Raw genomic sequence first — 19,848 nt, 5'->3', positions numbered from 1 at the left:
AGGCTTGTAGACATTTCAGACAACATGCAAAACAGGTCAATTTCACTTGTCTGAAACGACTTATAAAAATGAATGAAGGGAGTATTTAGGTTACAAATTTGACAATGATGCATATAAGTGGTGGCCGGACTCCCTTGCAATGTTGCTCAAGCGTGGTGGAGGACCTTTTCCTTTCTATGCGACAATGGCACAAAGTCACTCACCTTCCGTTTCGTCTTCATCACCAGAAAATTGCAGCTTCAACACACTAGGAGGATAATTCGTTTGGGAGAAATGAATGCTAACATTTGGCATTGCGAATACTTGGCAAGCCAACAATTGGCAATAGAAAAATTTGGCAACTTCTAGTGAGGTTGACAAGTAAACATGGTTATCAACCAAGCACCAGCCAATCTTTGCCATTTGCCAAATGCTGGCGTGCCAATTTTTGGCATCAAACTAATCACGCTCTAGGTCCTAATATATGCATGGACAACATAGTGTTGTCGACCAATGTATTCATAGATCACTATATGTGTAAGTGGCAGTCCATCCTCAAGATAGATAGGCTCCAAAGGTGATCCCAAAGTATGTTTGTTTGTTTGATGCCTAACTTCATAGTTGACGTGCCATCATAAATGTATATATCCATGTTATTTTAAAACCAATGTCAAAATGAAGTATATACTGTGCGTACAACTATGGGTATTTCTTGTCTCGGCAAATTCTCACCACTTCGGAACATTCCATTCTATGATTTGCAAATTCAAATTACTTTTGGCAGATTATACTCCACTTCGGAGTAATATATTAATTGTAGATTTATGATGTCATCTCTAGTGCAGCAAAGGACACCAATCATGCTAGGCTGACATGAATGAACACATTCCAGAGCTTTCTATTCATTTATACCTCAGTCAATCAACTATATACCCTCTAGACATATTTATCAAGATGTTGTTAAATACGTTACTTTATATCTCATTACAAGATATTTAAAAATGAAAAATATATATGTGAACACACAAGTAAATAGATATGTATTTGAACAATACTTTTTTCTCTCATGAAATGATGTCTCAAATAAACTCTAGCATTAAATATTGTTTCAACTTAATGCATGTGTATTTGTAGTTAACACATTAAAATTTATATCGGATACAATATATCTTATTATCTAACAACACGATATGTTGTCATTTTGGCTAATATAAATATAAGCTAATAACATCCAACAACTTTAAAAAAAGTAAAAATGTTTAGTATAAATCCAGAGTTGACATTCGTTTCGGTTGTGGCTTTACGACCCATCGTGTACGCGTCGCCTTCCAATCCTATATGGAAATTACTGCAGTACTCTGTGTTTTTGTATTATGATCAAAATTAGGATGCAACATTGTCGTTGTGCATTGACTGACTTGCCAAGCAGATAAGGCACGGCCGCTGCTAGCTAGCCGACCAATCCAGAGTTCATGATGGCCATGCCCCGTGACTCCCCCGACGACGCCGACTTCAGGGTGAACTTGCATGGTGCCCCTAGGCTAACGATGTGCAAGAAGGAACGCTACTGGAGCTCCAATGACTACGACGAGACACTCATGCTCTGTAAGGGCAATTTTGCTTGCATCGTGGAGGCTCGTCACAAGTGATGGTGTCCTGCATTGGGGGAGGGGGCACACCACGTCGGCATGCCATTTATGGGCCGAGCTAGGGACCCACCGACAGGGCCGGGCCGATAAAATCCGGGGCCCTATGCGAAACTAAAAAATGGGACTCTATATCAGTAGAAAAAATAAACTATCGAGCAATTATAATGTATATTTTATATAGTGTCTTATGTAACAAATTATGTTGTACTGAAACACAAGATATGAAGATGAATAAAATAAAATTATAGTGATATGGCAGCAGATATCAATTGGAGATTATGCATCAATGTTTGACAATTAAACGAACCGTCTAACTCACCTAGTCTTGTGTCCCGTCAGATTGAATTGCTATACTGTGATCTTTAATCGAGGAGCAATAATGCAAGAACATATCTTTCCATTGATCCCTGCGAAAAGTTAATTAGGAAATAAGAATTAGGAGAAAAGGAATAGAATTAGGAGCAAGAAGCCAGCGGTATTCCTATGTGGCTCAAGAATCCGAGATCACGGGAGGAATAATCGATGAATGAGAAGTTGCGAACAAATGAGATACTGTATTTGCAATACCAAAACTAACGTACAACGTAACCTCATCCTGCCTTTGTCAGATCTGGATATCTCGATGGTGCCAGAGGCAGGAGGATGAGCATGTGCCGTGTCGCCTGCCCATGGATTCTCGATGCGATCGATGGAGCAGAACTAAACCGCCCATTGGTTACAAATCTAGCAGATCAGCTTTTTTGAAGGGAGATCGAGGCATCGAGCAGATCAGCATACCCTAGCACCCTGGCGGCTGGGATCGCAATCGAGGCATCGAGCCATCCAGGCATCGAGCAGTGGCATGGGATGCTCGAACAGCGGCCCGCCCGGTGGACTCAATCGCGGGGGAAGTCACGCGCCAGCGAGCAGGGGCCAGCTCTATGCACGAACCAACGCCTACCCTGGAAAATATGTACAAAGGCATATAAAAAGTATGGGGGCCCCTAAATTGATGGGCCCTGTGCGGGCCGCACAGTATGAACAACTATCGGCAAGGGCCTGCCCACCGACAATTGAAGAATGGGCCTCGCATGCCCTGGACCCCGGCGTACTCAAGGTGGAAACCTTCGAAGACTTGGCGTACACTTCAGACGTGTTTGAATGACCCCGGTGTACTTAATGCATGTTATCCCTAGTAGTAGCCGATATATTTGTAATCCTAAATACCCCCGGTGCCTATATAAGCCGAGGGGTTTAGTCTATAGAGGCAAGGTTTTTTGAGGTTAGAACTCATTCATACGATCTCGAGGTGGATCTCTCTGTACTTTGTTCCCCATCCACAAAATATAAACAAGAGCAGGAGTAGGGTATTATATCTCAGAGAGAGCCCGAACCTGGGTAAAATTGTGTCTCCTATTTTCTCATGTTACCATCGTGCCAAGACTACTAGCTCGGGACCCCCTATCCGAGATCCTCGGTTTTAGCACTGACATTGGTGATCACCAGCAAGTATAGGGTATTGTGACAGTCTTCGAGGGTAGTATATATTTCACCCAAATTTATTGATTCGACATAAGAGGAGCCAAATAATATTTATAATCCTTAGCAGTTGAGTTGTCATTTCAACCACACCCGAGAAGCAAAATCTATGCTACAAAATTTTAGCAACCCCTCTCTCTCCTCTCTCCTGCCAGCGGCACACCTCAGACACACACATATAAAAAAAGCAATCACGTGACCCCCGCTCTCCTCTCTCTCTCTCTCTTCTCCCAGCCGGACAAATGGAGAATATGTTAAGGTGGCTCCCTTTCCTATCCTGTCCGTGGACATGTCTCAGACGTGTCCACGGACATTTACGGTGTACATTTGAAGGGCTTGCGTTGAAGATGCCCTCGTAGCCCATCTCGGAGCTGTCCGCGTGGTCCGAACATATGTGAGCGGTTTAAGGGTCGGCGTTGGAGATGACCTAAGTGCACTAGTGAAGGATGGCACTAGTGAAATATGTCCGTACTATAGTGTCCAAACCGTTGCTGTCATCCAATAAGTCCCTTAAATGTACGCGGACTAGTCTCCATGTCTCAACTTGGGTACATTGATCGCAAACTTGAAAAATGTTTTACGGGTGTCTGGATATCCGCATGTCCAACCAAAAGCAGCCATGTGGGCCCCCTATCTCCTCCCGGCCACACACACACATAAAAAAAGCAACCACGTGAGCCCCGCTTTCCTTTCTCCCTCCTCCTCCTCCTAGCCAGACAAATGAAGAATATTTTAGGATGGCTGCCTTCCCTATCTTGTCTGCGGACATGTCTTGGATGTGTCGACGGACATTTTTACGATGTACATTTGAAGGGCTTGCATTGAAGATGCCCTCATAGCCCATCTTGGAGTTGTCCGGACATATGTGGGCGGTTTAAGAGTCGGCATTGGAGATGCCCCAAGTGCACTAGTGAAGGATGGTACTAGTGTTTTGGGATTTGTGGTGCAGGCCGGCTGTTGTGTTAATTTTTGGGAGCACATGAGACACGAGGAGTGGGTTGGAAGCATAGATACATAGACTAGACAGGGCAATGCATAGTAGTAGTGGATGGTGCGTGAGATAGATATAGATAAGCGATATGCGTGAGGGTGCGTCATTGTCATGGTGCACGAGCGTGCGCGCTTGGCTCCTTCTACCTTTGCCAATTGATTGACTCGATCAAACAAACCGTCTCTGTCTCCGTCGATGGCGATGGCGATGGCTGCCCCGCTCCACACGTCGAAATGGGGACGAGAAAGAAGAAGAAGAAGAAGAAGAGAACGCGTTCCTTCCACCTTGCTTCATCTCTTTATATATATCTTTTCCTTTCTTTCTTCACCATTTAGGCAAGGTGAGGGAGCTACTTTACTAACTTCATTGTCAATAGCTAGCAGGCTCTTCTTCTTCTTCTTCTTCCTCCTGCTCCTGCTCCTGCTCCTCCTCCTTGAGCAGGCCTCTGTTGCCATGCGTGCATGACAAATTGATTAGCTATATACTTAGTTGGTTCCCTACCCATACAGATCCATCCACCACAGACAAGATTAGGTAGGTAGATAGATAGCTAGGATGCAGCAGCAGGCAAGGGCAAGGGCAGCGGCAGCGGCAGGGGAGGACAGCAGCAGCAGCAGCCTGCACACGGTGAACGCGGCCGCCGTCGTTCTGGCCGCCGCCGCGCAGAGCAGCACCGGCCTCGGCCTGCGCCCCAACCACCATCATCTCCACGACCACGACCACGACCTCTCCGCCGCCGCTACGGTACGTCCGTCCTCCTGCTTGCTTGCTTGGGTCGATCCCTTGAGGCCTTCACGCGTGAAGGTACCCCAGCTTGGTTCCTTCATCTTAGTTTGAATTGACTACTAGTGTGCGTTAGCAAGTACGTAGTAGCAGAAGCGTCCGGTCTGGTGGGTCAGTGCCTACCATCCATCCATCTATCCATCCATGTCAGCCTAACGTACGTACGGTTGTGTTGTGTGTTGGCTTGGCCTTGGCATATCTTAGCCTAGCCGCACGTGCTGAATGAATGAATGAAACTGCCTGGTTCCGGGGAGTAGTTATAAATGTCTCATGTACCCATCCATCCATCCACAGTTTACTTTGACCTTTGATAGTACATCAAAATGTGTTGCAATCTCCATGGCGCCAAAAGTCACCCACTCTTACCTCCACCACTCATCACAAATACGCACGCATGGCAATTGGCAATGCCATGATGATGCCACTATGGAAATTACTTACAGGCCTCAGGTTATAGATGTTAGGCTTAGCTGCGAGGTCTGTGATATTAGGCCCTGGATTATCAGCATTCCTTCATCAACTGGACATGAGTAAAGACAGATGTTGCGTAGACGATGGCTTCAGACTTACTGATGTATTCGTTTATAAGGTCTTTTGTGAATAACTAATAAAGTGGCTGCATGCATCGGCCAGATGCAGAGGCCGGAGGTCTTCCTCCTTAAAAAAAAAGACAGAGGGAGAGAGAGAGAGAGCGCATCTTGCTCAATTCTTCACATGCATGTCTGCCAAACCAATCAACCACGTGTTTCTTTTGGGAGTGGCTGGACGTCAGTCAACTTCGGATGCAAAATCAACGGCCCCAGTCTTTTCTTCAACCTCCCGCACATCTACTTCCTTCCTGCCCTCTCCGGAACCACTCCCGACCACTGGCCATCCCTCCACACACACACAAAGCTTTTTCCCCGGCGAATCCCCACACCCCCGCCGTCCACCATTGTCCCCATCCTGAACGTTAAGAAAGACGTTGGGGTGATGACGGGGGCCCCTTCCTTCTCTCTGGCGAGGCACTTCATTCGTTCAAAAATCGGCTGACCTCGAATTCGAAAATCAGCCGACTGATATGTAGCTAAACTGGTTTTATTTTGCACCCAACTCAATAATTCATTAATTCAGTTGTTCACATTGCTTTGCCTCACGACTGAAAAAGATCAACTGTCTGACTGACAGAGATGTTTTGCTTTGCTTTTGCAGAAGAAACGGTGGTGGTCGCGGCTGTCGTCCACGCTCTGCTTCCGCCCGCACTTCCACGCCCACCCGCGCCGCGTCATCGCCGCAGCCTACGCCGACGACGGGGACACACCGCCACGCCCGCTCGCCGCAGCATCCCACACAGCATCAGCGTCGGCCTACGTGCACCAGGCCCCGCCTGCCCACCCGGTCTTCGCCTTCGCCGCGCCGCCCTCGTCGCCGGCCTCCTCGCTCTTCCAGTCGGAGGCGCCCTCACCAGTCCTCCTGGACCTCCACGGGACCGCGGGCAGCTCGCCCGGCATGTTCGCCGTGGGGCCCTACGCGCGCGGGCCGCAGCAGCTGGTGTCGCCGCCGGTGCTCTACTCCGCGCTCACCACCGAGCCCTCCACCGCGCCGCGCACGCCCCCGGCCACCACGGGGCCGTCCTCCCCCGAGGTCCCCTTCGCGCGCTTCGTCGACGACGGAGGCCACGAGCTGCTGTTCCACCACGCGGCCTACCAGCTGCGGCAGCAGGGCAGACCCCTCGTCTCGCCGGGACCGGAGCCGGGGTCCCCTTCCTCGTCGCCGCGGCTGTTCCGGAAGCTGCACCGGCGCAGCGAGCAGGGCTCGCTTCTCGACGGCCACGTCCCCGTCGCCTCCTCGTGTCAAGGCGCCGACGCCAGGGGCATAGACGATGATGATGATGAGGAGGAGGTGCCCGATAGCGCCGGGGAGTTCGTGTTCGGCAATGCCGACGGCCGTAGCGCCGCGCCGGAGGAGGAGATAGTAGAAGGCAAGAACTGGCATTTCTTCCCCATGGCCACGGGTGAGCAGCACCCTAATAAGATACTATGAGCCCAATACCTCTGCTCCGTCTCACCATCAACTAGGAAACGATTCTGACAGTGTATGTAGTTCATCAGCCTTCTTCAGCAACACAAAACAGATGTAGGAAGAAAACACAGACTGGTACCAAAGTTTCGACTACACAATTTCTGTGCATGTATGTATACAAGCTAAACTTTGATGGATAATCCTGGTCACAAGAAGCTAACTAATGTTGGTCATCCCCCTAGTGATCTAAACGCTCTTATATTTCTTTAAGGAGGAACTACTTCGGTCTATAATTGTGGTTTGTCGAATTCCCATGCACCTCTCTTCTACTCCCTCCGTTCCAAATTACTTATTGCAGAAATGAATGTATCTAGAACTAAAATACATCTAGATACATCCATACCTGCCACAAGTAATTTAGAACGGAGGGGGTATCCTGTAAGATTTAAATTTGATTAGCTCAGTTAGATTTTTGATTTGAGTCTAGCTAAAAGAATATCTACTTAAGTAGAGAAGAACCGGTCCCATCCCAGATATGTTAAAAAAAACACTAATGATCACGAAAGATGGGGAACTGGCCAGAATGAGAGCCAACACACTATCGATCAGTGGCGAATCTAAGAGGGGGTGGGGGTGTGCTTCAATCCCCGCCAAAAATTGAAAAGAAAAATATACTTGTATTCAACCTAGCCTTGTATCAAAATTTAACCTTATTTGAACTAAAAAACTGAGAGTTGATGGTTATCTTTCACACGGTTAACTTTGAGTCCCCACTCTCCTTCATTTTCTTTCAAGATTCGCCATTGCTATCGATAGCACAAAAATGGTATCCACATTCCAAAATATTACCATTCATGAAGAAGAACCGGAAGAGTGTACAGCGGTGTACTCCTTTTCTTTTTTGTAATTTTTCTTATCGTTTCGTAATTGCCTTTTCCTTTTGTAATCTAGAGTGTGGCTTTGTACTCCTTTTCCTTCCCGATGATTAAGGGTCTTCACAAGGTAGCTACTAATAAAGCTCAAAATTGATCCCATATGGCACTTTGCCTCTTTTTAAAGTTTTTTTCTTTCAATTTATCAAAATTTTATGAATTTTTAAAGTAATTGGGCAAAAAAAGGCCCACGGTCCTTATGGGTCGTGGGTCAGACCTTTTAATTAATGTGTCGTTGTAAGATGAGGCGCGCGCACTGGCACGACACAACCCGCTTATAAATGGGTTTCCGCGTGTCGTGCCATGCCAGACCCGTTTACAGGTGGGCAGTGTCATGCCCGAGCCAGGCCGGCCTGTTGGCCAGGTTTGGTCATGGATAAACACACCTCTCATATGCATGTTTGGGAATGATCATAGGAGGATATTCCTTCTACTTGGGAGTGCTCCTATTCGCCGACTTGTGCGGGAGGAAATGAGCAAACGCGCACCCACCCACACACTTTGGGTCGGCCCTTTTGCGGGTGCGGGTGTCCCTGCTTTTTTGCATTGAGTTTTTTGTTCTCTATTCGTTTTTTCAAAAAAGTATTGAATTTCTGAAAATGTTCACAAATTCAGTAATTTTTATTTTCCTATTTTGAAAAATAAAATGTTTGTAAATTTAGAAAATGTTCATACATTTAAAAAAAATCATAAATATAAAAAATGCTCGTGAACTAAAAATCTTTATGGATAAAAACAAATGAATTTCACAAAAACTTTGTATATTAAATAAAATTAGAAAATTTTCATGAGTTTCAGAAATGTACACAACTTTCGTAAATGTCCGACAATTTGAAAAATATTGATGCAGCTAAAAAAATGTTCACTAATTTCAAAAATTGTTATCGAGATTGAAAAATGTTCATGAATTTTTAAATAAGTGTTTGTGAACTAAAATAGTTTCATAAATCGAGAAAATGTTCATGAATTTCATAAAATCTTTGTCAGTTTGAAATATGTTCACGACTTTGGAAACAATATGCGTGAGTTTGGAAAAATGTTCATGAATTCAAAAAACATTTGCGAATTAAAAAGTTCACGAATTTAAAAATGTTCACAAATTAAGCGGTCACATAATTACAAAAAAAAGTCACCACTTTCACAAAGAAAATCATAAAAAATCTGATAATGTTCATTAGCACATGCGGAAAAATTAGCACATGCGGAAAAATTACATGGGGCGCAATAACTGCCGTATTTGGTCGTTCATTTGATAATGTTCTAGGCCCATGGGAAAGATATGTGTGGCGTAAACGTGCACACCGACTGGTTGATATAGTTAAATATATAAATAGGCCAAGCCGACTTCACTTGGACCAAGCCCAATAATTCTAACTTAACTATTCCGTTCATGGTTGATAGATTTAAATATCTATCAACAAAGTTTTCGTTCGTTTCGTACAATTTAATTGTGATTGATACCTTCGGACTGGAGGTGCATTTCCACCTCGAGCAAGGCGACTTGATGACAGTCCGTGCACGATAGAGTAGCTGTCAGCGTGGGAATCACCTACTCTGTGTGGGGGTCATTTTTGTTTTGGCTTTTCTAGACCGTTGGTTGGGCTGGTCACAAGTTGTGTCCTCGACTCGACTAAGCCGATAAGAAAGAGAAGAGGGAGACAACTGGCCGAGTTGGGTTGGGTTGGGTAGGGATGGGCTGGGCTGCGACGCTTGGTGTTTTAATTAATAATTATGAAAATTGAGCGGAGTACGTGAACGCATACAACATATATGTATATATTATAAGAAAGAAAAGAAGAAAATAAAGAAAGAGGTGTTTTTTAGAGGCAAGAAAGGAAAAAAAATTGGAAACATGCGTAAAACCCAAATAGGCAGGCAGAGAAGAGCCAGCTAGCTATTTACTACTCTGTCGGTCTCACAATATAAGACGTTTTTGCAAGGTAAAATTTTCAAGCTATTTTAGCTTACAAAAAATGTTTTATATTGTGAGACAGAGGGAGTATTTGGTTGTATGCATGCAAATTAATTGGTTGTAGGAATGCCCTCAAACTAGGAAGACATAATACTTAGCACGTACTTATGCGGCTGGGATTAACATAATAGTAGTTGTAATGCGGTTATGTTATCTTACGCTCTTTCTCGCTGTCCGTTGTGATTTGGGTGTTCTCGGTCGTCAGATCTCTTGGATCGATCTATCGATTCCTGGGCCAAAGAGGGTAGCTCTCCTGGAAAAAAACTTGATGTGGTCGACGGTTGGTTGTCGTTGTGTGTGTGTGCGCGCATGCACGCAGGAGAGAGAGAGAGAGAGAGAGAGAGAGAGAGAGAGACCTCCACAAGTTGATAGGCATTGGTTGGGTGAGAGTGGATTTTTGAAACCCGGGTGTATTGGAGGACAAAATTTACACATGTGTGATATACATTCATATAAACATGTTGATTTGTTTTCAGAATTTTTTGAAACTTCAAAATAGCATTTTGGCATAATTCAAAAAATAGGGCTCCAATGCACCCGGTTTCCAAAGTGACTTTTTGTTTGGGTGAGTTTCCTTCTTAGTTTTTCTAAGCAAAAGGGCACAACTGTTTCCCCATTTTTATGCACCTACGTGCTACGTCAGCTGCTAGAAGATGGATATATGCTTGGTACAACAAGTTTTAATTCTAGAATTACATACACATCTAAAAATCCATTGCAGATTCTTCATGTCAAACGCACAACCAACATATATCGGGTTACACACATTGGTCTATATATGTGTGTCTTCTTTTTAGTAAGTACGTATATACTTACTGGTACCAACCAATCTTTTGTTTTTGAGATAATGTGCCAACCAATCATGCATGGTGATCGTGGGCGTCTAGCTGCAGGCCAGGCGGGGCAGGTGGCTTGGGCTTGGGCTTGGGCTTGAGCTTGGGTTTGGGCTTGGGGGGCAAGGGCGCGGTGCGGCAGCGGAACATGCAGCCAACGGTTTTGAGGTCGCAGTTGGTGATGCAGAGCGGTAGGGTGGGGCACGCGATCACGCAGGGAATCATGCACTTGAATGCGCAGATCATCACCGTCGTGAAGCACCCCATCATGCACTGCATCTTCCCATCCAGCTCCGTCGAGTGCTCCATCGTCGTATTTACCGCCACCATGGCCTGAGCATGAACGGCGAGGATGTCGGCGAGGCCAGCCAGGGCGACCAGGGCGATGAGGAGGGCAGCAGAGCTAGTGGTGGTAGCCATGCTCGCTAGCCCTTATGTTGTGGTTTGTGTAGTGAGCTCTTCACTCATAATATAGTTTATATAGGGCTGGGTTTAGCGTATCAAACTCGACTTGCATTTTGTGTGTGTTCGTTCTATTGTTGCTTTTCCACACACTCGCGCGCACACACGGCATGGTGATGATTAACGTATAATATATGGATGCATCAAGTATGTGTGAACCAAGAAATATGTAGCAAATAACAGTTCGTTCGATGGACAATACTAGTGCATCTTTCTTGTTTTATAGTATACTATACTAATTGGAGATGGCATCATTGAAGCCTCTACGTTAATTCTCATCATCTTCAAAATATGTCCGTCCGATTACCCTAAGATCAGTCCGCACCCGTGGGGTGAAGTATAGTGATGTGCCTCGGTCTCTCGATCCCTGGAGGATGCCTCTTCATTGTGTCCAAGGAGCAATGCTACAGCTATGGAGGGTTTACAGGAACTTCACGGGCCAGGTTGAGGTGGCTTCTTTTGATTTGTAAATAATTAGGATGAAGTGGGACAAACCCTAAAATTCACGCGCGCGTGTGTGTGTGGTGGTGGTGGTGGGGGGTGGGGGGGGGGGGGTTAAGAAGAAGAAGAAGGGATCTTCTCCTTCTGATCTAGAACAGCGGACGAGTTTCACCGCAGCTACATAGCCATCCCGCTATCCATTGCAACTATAGAGAAGCTGTCTCTTCCTCTCTTTATGGAGGAACTTCCAAAACAATTCTTGCTTCATAGGCCTTCCAGATGCCCTCCTAACTACCTAGGTTTACCCTAAAAACCTATTGGAGGTTCAAGTTTAAAGCACGCATCTAAAAAAACCACGATTTCATATCCAAGTGGGGTGCTTTGTATCACCGGCTGTCCTTTTTAATAGATCTGGGGCGTTTTCAGCAAAAACAAAAACATGCATCTATAATTTCCCACTGATTTAACTTCTGGAGAAGTTTCCAAACTGTAAGCAGCTATTGATCATTTGGTTGAATGATTTACAAAAAACTCATTTGTAACACATGATTTATATTTTGCGTAAATAACTACTAGACAATAGCATGGTAAAAGTTGCATCAATCGACTTGTGTTTACCTGTTATATCCATTTGTAGAACAGCTTGTTTGGCTTTCTTAGGTCTACCATGTTTTTATACTAGAATGGTTGTACCACACATGTTTTCTTTTTGTTTCATGGAATGGTAAACGCAGTACTCTCAATATAAGCAGAGAAGACATGATTTACCTTTTCATGACTTGTGCTTATGGGTGAGTAATCCACTCGTTCCGCATGCACTCCCGGACGATGGAAAATTGTCACAGACAGGTTTAAGTTCTGAACACCCAATGGTGCTCAGCAGATCTCCTAAATAAAAATACCACATATGCTAGTGCATATTGGTCGAATTTTTATAGGCACATCCAGTGAAAATACATATATCTAGAAACATTTGTTTTGTGAATCAAGTCTGGCTCGATGTTTTGTTATAATCGTGCAATATGGAATTCAACACGTCACTACTGCACATTACAGCAAAATACATAAAAATGAGAGAAAAGTATCAAGGATAGGTCACTTGAGTGTTGAATTACCGAAAGAAAGGTAGATATAAAATTGCATATACACATATAAAGTTTCATTGCAGATACATGTGAAACTCGCAACCCATCATTGGTCGGATTACATGAAGTTGGAAGATCAACCTAACTGGTCGGTGGGTCTAATTAACGTGCATAACACAATCACATAGTTATGATGAGTTATGGATAGAGCATATCATATCGCTCGTATGATATATTCATGTGTCTTGTTTTTAGTCGATCAATCCGTATAGCATATCACTGGTATCATGATGCATGCATGGTGATTGTCGGCGACTAGGTGGAGGTCTCGATCGGCACGGTGTTATGGCCGGGTGGGCGGGGCAGGCGGCTTGGGTGGCGCCGGTGCTGGCGGTGAGGGCGTGAAGGCGCATTTGACCATGCCCATAACGTAGGTCTGGTCGCAGGCGAACCAGCAGAGCGGCATGTCGGCGGGGGGCTTGGCCACGCACCCGAATACGCAACCCATCATCGTCGTCCAGCACCCCATCATGCACTCCATCATCCCTTCCAGCTCCGGGGCCGTCATTGGCTGCCCGGTCACCCATGCCGGCACCGAGAGTTCCGAGGTGTGAACGGGCCTTGGGTCGGCTGTGGCAGCGTGCAAGTCGGCGAGGCCGGCCAGGACGACGAGGGCGATGAGGAGGGCGGTGGAGCTGGTGGTGCTAGCCATCCTGCTGTTGTGGTTGTGGAGGTGATCGATCGATTGGTTTTGTGTGGTGAGGTGTTCACTGATAAGAGATGGTTTATAGTGGGATTTGGCAGGGCTTAGCGTGGCGTACCAAACTCGACTTGCATTTTTGGTGTGTCCTGCCGTTGCTTCTCCGCGCACGCACACACACGATACAGGTGATGATTAACCTAGGATGCATGAAATATGCGTGAACCAAGAAATATATATGTACTCACCAAATAATGTTTGTTGGACAGTACTAATTGGAGGCACCACTGGAACCTCCACGTCAATTATGACCATCTTGAAAATATCTCCGTCTGATTATCGTAAGATCAGTCCTCGGTCTCCCGCTCCCATGAGCACTCCTCTTCGTCGTGTCCAAGTTGTTCTCCCGGCAGTTAAGAAAAAAAAGTTGTTCTACTGATTCCCTCAGAAAATTGAAAGGAAAGAACAAAACGAAATCTTCTCCTCCCGAACTAGCGGCGAAGAATTTCGGCACATCTTGATAGCCATCCCGTTGTCCCCTACAGATGTAGAGAAGTCGTCTCTTCCTCTCCATGATCTCTATGTGTCGTGAAGATTGTGTGCAGCACGGCAACGGTGACCACCAATGTTTGCTTCGTCTTCAATATATGTGAAGGCATGGGAAAAAATTACAAAATGGGTGGACCATACATAACCAATAATAGAGTGTGAAGGACATAAATTGAAGATTTGACAAAAAAGAACAAATACAATAAATGTCAACTAGTGAGAGAAATATATTCCTAGGCAGCTTGCCGCTTTTCTTCTTTCACGCTCTAGAGTTTTCTAGTATTAGTTATTACCAAGGTATACATTTTTATTTTTAAATACTTATGAGTATATTCATTAGACCCATATATTATACATACTTTAAAAAAGAAATAAGCATATATAAAAATACATTATGAAACACTTAACTGGTGCAAAATATTCCTAAATGAATGTGAAATTAATATCTTGATGCCTGCCTACGTTTATAAGATTTTAGTTCGGTAAAATATTTTAGTGCAAGATTTAGACATTATGAAATTCAAAAAATACTTTAGCACTAATATATAATTTGTGTTATTGAATAAAATAACAAACAAAAGATAAACTTATTTAATATAAGTTGTATAAATGAAACAATTTTATGATTTTTATTTAGAGTTATGAATAATTAAAAATGTTTAGTATAAATTTTGCATCTAGAAGTATGCTATAAAAGAGTATCTTTCTCACTCCTATTGATTGATGAGGGCTTTTGCATGGGGAGGCACGGTGATATTCTAGGAGACTATGGAGCAGAATGCGCAACATGTCCGGCTCGCAGCTGCCTGTGTCACCAAACACTAGTTGTCGGCTAGGGTTGGGGTGTTCTATTCATTGAGGCTAAACAAGTGAACCAGCCGCGCGTGGCCGTGGCGAGACGTATTTTGGATTTGGGGTGGGGCATGGGGAGAAAAGCGGAGAAATATAAAAAATAACAATTTTTGCATAACTTATAATTCCATTTCTTTCTTTTTTCTTTTTTGGCCATGAAAATCTCAATATCAAATCAGTTGGATTCAAAATGATCATGTGCCGGACGGACCCTTCACACTCGAATGCCCACAACGCAACTGCCCCTCACCCAGAACTCAAGCCCACCAGATATGGTCACTGTCCACCGTCGTCGGCACGGACCCGCTCCTGGGGCGCGGGGCCTACCTCACGCCTTGCCATTTCCCAAACCGGTTTCCCTTTTTCTTTTCTTGCTATTTCTTTCAACTTTTTCGTCTGTTCTTTATATTTTTCTTTTCTTTTTTTCGTTTTTTATTTTTATTTTTTGTTTCCAAATTTCATCAACATTTTCTGAAATCTGGGAACATTTTTTCACATCAGTGATTTTTTTAATTCATTTTTTTCAAATCTAGCTGAACATTTTTTCAATTCAAAATTTATTAATAATATTAAAACATATATTTTTAAAATTCTGAACATTTTTCTAAATTATGGACAGTTTTTGTATAATTGAAAATTTGTTTAAATTGTGAATATTTTTTCAAACCGTGAACAGTTTTTGAAATCATGAATATTTTTCAAATTCATTTTGAAATCATGAATTTTTTTGGAAATTCTTATTTTTATAAATCATGATTTTTTTTCAAATATTAAAATCGCTGTTTTATAGAATTTCTTGAACATTTTCTTAAAATTCCTGAACGTTTTTTAAAAAACTATGAATATTTTTTGAATACATGAACATTATTTTTTTATCACAAATATTTTTTGAATCCATGAGCATTGATCATTTCTTGAACATTTTTTCGAATCATAACATTTTTTTGAATTCTTGAGCAGTTTTTTCACAATTCATAACTTTCTTGAAATCCCAAATTATTTTTAAAAAGGACAAAAGATAAAAACAGGAAGGGGCTTCCCGCCCTGCACATGGGCCGGCCCTCATGGTTGCCCCATCCCCGGCGACCCGCCCTCCGCCTCCTGCACAGCACGAGGACCATCAAGACCATGAGGTAGCGAGGTGTATGTTGCCAAGAGAGGGGATCAACACGGTCTTGGTGGAGGTGCGGACGGTAAAGTACAACAACCTGCATTACCTGGATGAGTTTTAGGGGTTGTGGAAGAAATATAACAAGTGGTTCTTTGAGATGAAAAGTGACGGTGTCCCAGACTAGGGGTACTCACCATGTCGTCTCTCGATCTATTAGATTGGGCCGAGGACCTCCGTGGCCGTATACGCATGGGCCAGTTCGGACGGCTACCGCATATAAGGAAGATTCCACAAGACTTGGCGATCAAGACAAGGACTTCTCCCCACCGGCGTATTCGACTAGGACTCTTGTTATCCTAGGCCTCCGGTGCATTATATAAACCGAGGCCAGGCTAGTCGATAGATATACAATATATACATACAATCATACCGTAGGCTAGTTTCGAGGGTTTAGCCTCCTTGATCTCGTGGTAGATCTACTCTTGTACTACCCATATCACCAATATTAATCAAGCAGGATGTAGGGTTTTACCTCCATCAAAAGGGCCCGAACCTGGGTAAAACATCGTGTTCCCTGCCTCCTGTTACCATCCGGCCTAGACGCACAGTTCGGAACCCCCTACCCGAGATCCGCCGGTTTTGACACCGACATTTGTGCTTTCATTAAGAGTTCCGTTGTGTGAACGACAAAAGGATCGATGGCTCGCCTGCAGATCAACTGCGACTTCGGCATCCTCGTCACCAGCTCGACTGGTCATCTTGGTTCGACCAAGAACTGCGCCCCGTGTTCGGATCACCATGTTCGGATGAGGGCCTTCATCAACACCAACTCCGATCTCTATCAAGATCATGGAGGAATCGTCCATGGAGCTCGGGGGCTCAACGTCAACATTGCTCTCGGGCAACTGTGCTGTTTTTCCGGACAGCGAACGCGTATCCGCCGCCACCGCCTCCTCGAGCGTCGTTTTAACGATCGCTTTGGTGAAATTGTGCGGAATCGAGTCTACAACAACCCTGGAAAATTTCGTCGAGTTCCGATGGAGGAATCTCTGGCAATCTATGATAACCGGAGCCCTGTCAAATCTGGACGGGAATCTGGATGAGTTTAGGGCGTGGTGTCCAGCTTCTAGCTCGGACGTCCTTTGAAAGATCCAACCGTTGATCGGCTGCGGAATTCCTATATCTAGCACCTCTCAAAATTTCAGCTCGATCCGACCGTCCAAACTCCGGGAACCTTCCGATTAGTGCATCACTTTTCGGATCTGTTTTCTGCGCGAAAACGAATCCGACCCGAGTTCGTCTTTTTTATGAACAGGATTTCGGACATCCCTTTTGAAGGAAGTTTTGTATGGGGTATTGTGTTTTGTTCCCGAACACATCCCACTAACTTTAAGATCTTTTGAACATGATCTTCAACATCATGCTGGTGTCAAACCAGTCCGGCAATATTACTCCACGACTGCCGATCTACGATAGACACGGCGTCACTTTGTTGAGCCGAGCTCAACTTCTTCAGATCATCATCTCGGCAAGCCGAACAAGAGTCCGGCATCGCGAAGGATAAATCATCACCAACATCGCCGCCCCACGGATTACACGGAGCGGGCATACCGGCATCGCCGCACGGTCGCTTCATCAAGCCCGCATCGACCACGTCACGACCTGCATCGACAGGGCCGCACTATTGCTTCTTCAAGCTGGTGTCCATCACGCCGACCTACTTCGACTCATCGGCTGACATCGAGGCTTCGACATCTCGGCTGGACCGGGGGCTTCGCCATCTCTTCATCAACCTACTCCGGACACTTCGGCGTCACTAGCCGACCAGCTCCGTCACGTTAGCTGGGCCGAGGGCTTTGCCTCGGCGAGTCAACCTTTACCAGCATTGTCATGCCATCGTTTTATCGCCCATCAGGCAATGGGTGTGCGGAGCGGGTCCCAATTTTAGGAATCACCTTCCTTCGGATTGCTACACCAAATAAATCAGGTGCTATTAATCCCAGTATTTTTTTGCTTGTTTGGGTTCATTTTTCCCAAGGAATTATTACTCTGATTTGTCTGTCATATGTACGCAGGTCTATCAAATGGTGGCTGCATTAACGACAGTTGCATGGTGGTTCGGTCAGTTTCCGTACATAGCCCGGCGAACGCCGCACTCGGAGCTCGGACCGACCTGCGAATTCAGGCTTTGCCACGCCTTTACCGCATCACGCCGACGCCCTGCATCGACTTGACTTCGACGCCAGGCCATATTTCTTTTATTACTCACTTTGCATAAATTATTTATTATGCAACGATTTTTTTAATTATCATTATTACTATTATCTCCGGTTTGCACTATTTTTTGTGCACAGGAAAATGATCCGGAGACTTCGGCGTCACTCTGCCGGTCTGCATTGATTGTGCTATGTCACCACTTCAGCGTGTCAAGCTCTCCGCTCCGCCACCTCGGGACCGGCTTGAGGGATGGAACCTTGCCCCGCATCAAGCTCGAACCGCGTCATCAATACCGAACACATTAACCAGCTAAGTCACTTTCATGCTCAAAGCTTTAATTTCTAACTTGCGTTCGGTTTGACCAAGTATTATACTTTTTTGGAAAAAAGTTGCTTCTAAAAAATTTCCTTGTCCAAACTTTGTTTGTGACGCATAAATTCAAATACCCTGTTTACTTGGGGGCTTCCTTTATGAAGCTTTTCCTGTTGCATATGATTATACTTGTACGACTTCGTTCCTTGTTCGTGTATTACGCCACAATATGCACCACATTGACTTAAGCGATTTGCAAGCTGGGTTGCCTCGCTCCTGTATTTACCCCTACGTTCCCGATTGTTCGGCTAGGGAGTAAAGGGAGCACCTCTGCGATTGTCACAATCGGGTCACCCGAGCCGGACCTCAGACTGGGTGAAGCCGAAAGCTAGCGCTCTTATAGTTATTCAATGATGGTCGGCACACAATGGAACTCACGAGTACAAAAAATCTATTGCACAAGTCTCATAATAACAATGAGCACCGAAGAAAGGTATCGGTGGGGGTACTATTTTCTTCGAAGATGCTTCTTACTCTTCGCAGTAATATAGCATAAGTTCCCTGAGCGCGCTTTGTCTGTTATAGCCTTATGGCCTGATTGCCTGGTTATTGGAAACACCGTCGATATTCTCGACCGATGGAGTACATAACACTTTTCAGTCCTTAACCGAAGAGGGAGAAGTCGACGGTCGGTTAAGACGCGTTTAAAGTTCGGTTGAACATAGATATGATATAAGTACTTCGGTACATGCAATCATTCTTCTACCCAAGTCACTTGGGGGCTCTTAAGTTTATTTGAGCCGTTTTATATAAGTGTTCTTCTTCTCAGTCGTTGCAAAGTTCTATTATTATTATTTATCACTCCTTTTTTCGACGCGAGTGTGTGGTCACTAGCCGGGGAGCCTAATTTCTCTCTCAAAGCCGCTAGAGTTTAGTTTGCTAAACTGGCCTAATGAGAAGTACTCTGCCCTCGGGATAGGAGGTTGAAGCCGTAGGCTGACCCGCTCGAAGTCTTGAGATAGGATGTGTCATGTTAAAGGACGACAGAAGCACTTCTTTTTTCTAAGACCAATTTTCGGATTGGCACCGAACACTTGATCTTGTTCGGACGTCATGTTTTTACTGACGTTTCTTGGTTTTCCAAGCTTTTTGGCACTTTTAAACTATTTGTGCTTTTCCAGCATTAGTCTCGCAGTGCAACGCCGGACACCTTTAGGGATTCGGCAAAAACATTCTCAGATATTGCTATATATGCATCGGTTTCGAATTGTGTCTTCGGTCAATAATTGTGTTGCCCGGCTCCTGCACTTGCTTCCTACGTTCCGTTTTGTTCGGCTAGGCGTGCAAAGGGAGAACCACTGTGATTGTGCTTCCAGCTCACATGGTTAAGCACCTTAGTGGAGAAAGCCGAAAACTGACTGTCACAATAAGCGTAAACTGGTCAGCGATCCGATGACTATG

General features: G+C 44.8%; 1 protein-coding gene across 1 annotated transcript; it reads left to right on the top strand.

The window, feature by feature from the left end:
- Positions 1 to 4,438: 4,438 nt before the first annotated feature.
- LOC125550143 lies at positions 4,439 to 7,154 on the top strand. Its single transcript, XM_048713059.1, has 2 exons — positions 4,439 to 4,881; positions 6,112 to 7,154. Exons 1-2 carry the CDS (start codon positions 4,693 to 4,695, stop codon positions 6,940 to 6,942), a joined length of 1,020 nt encoding a protein of 339 aa, XP_048569016.1. The 5' UTR covers positions 4,439 to 4,692; the 3' UTR covers positions 6,943 to 7,154.
- The last annotated feature ends 12,694 nt before the right edge of the window (positions 7,155 to 19,848 follow it).

The sequence above is a fragment of the Triticum urartu genome, chromosome 4 (genome assembly GCF_003073215.2).
Source record: "Triticum urartu cultivar G1812 chromosome 4, Tu2.1, whole genome shotgun sequence".
Classification (NCBI taxonomy): Eukaryota; Viridiplantae; Streptophyta; class Magnoliopsida; order Poales; family Poaceae; genus Triticum; species Triticum urartu.
The sequence above is the reverse complement of the archived record's forward strand: the minus strand, read 5'-3'. Positions and strand labels throughout refer to the sequence as shown.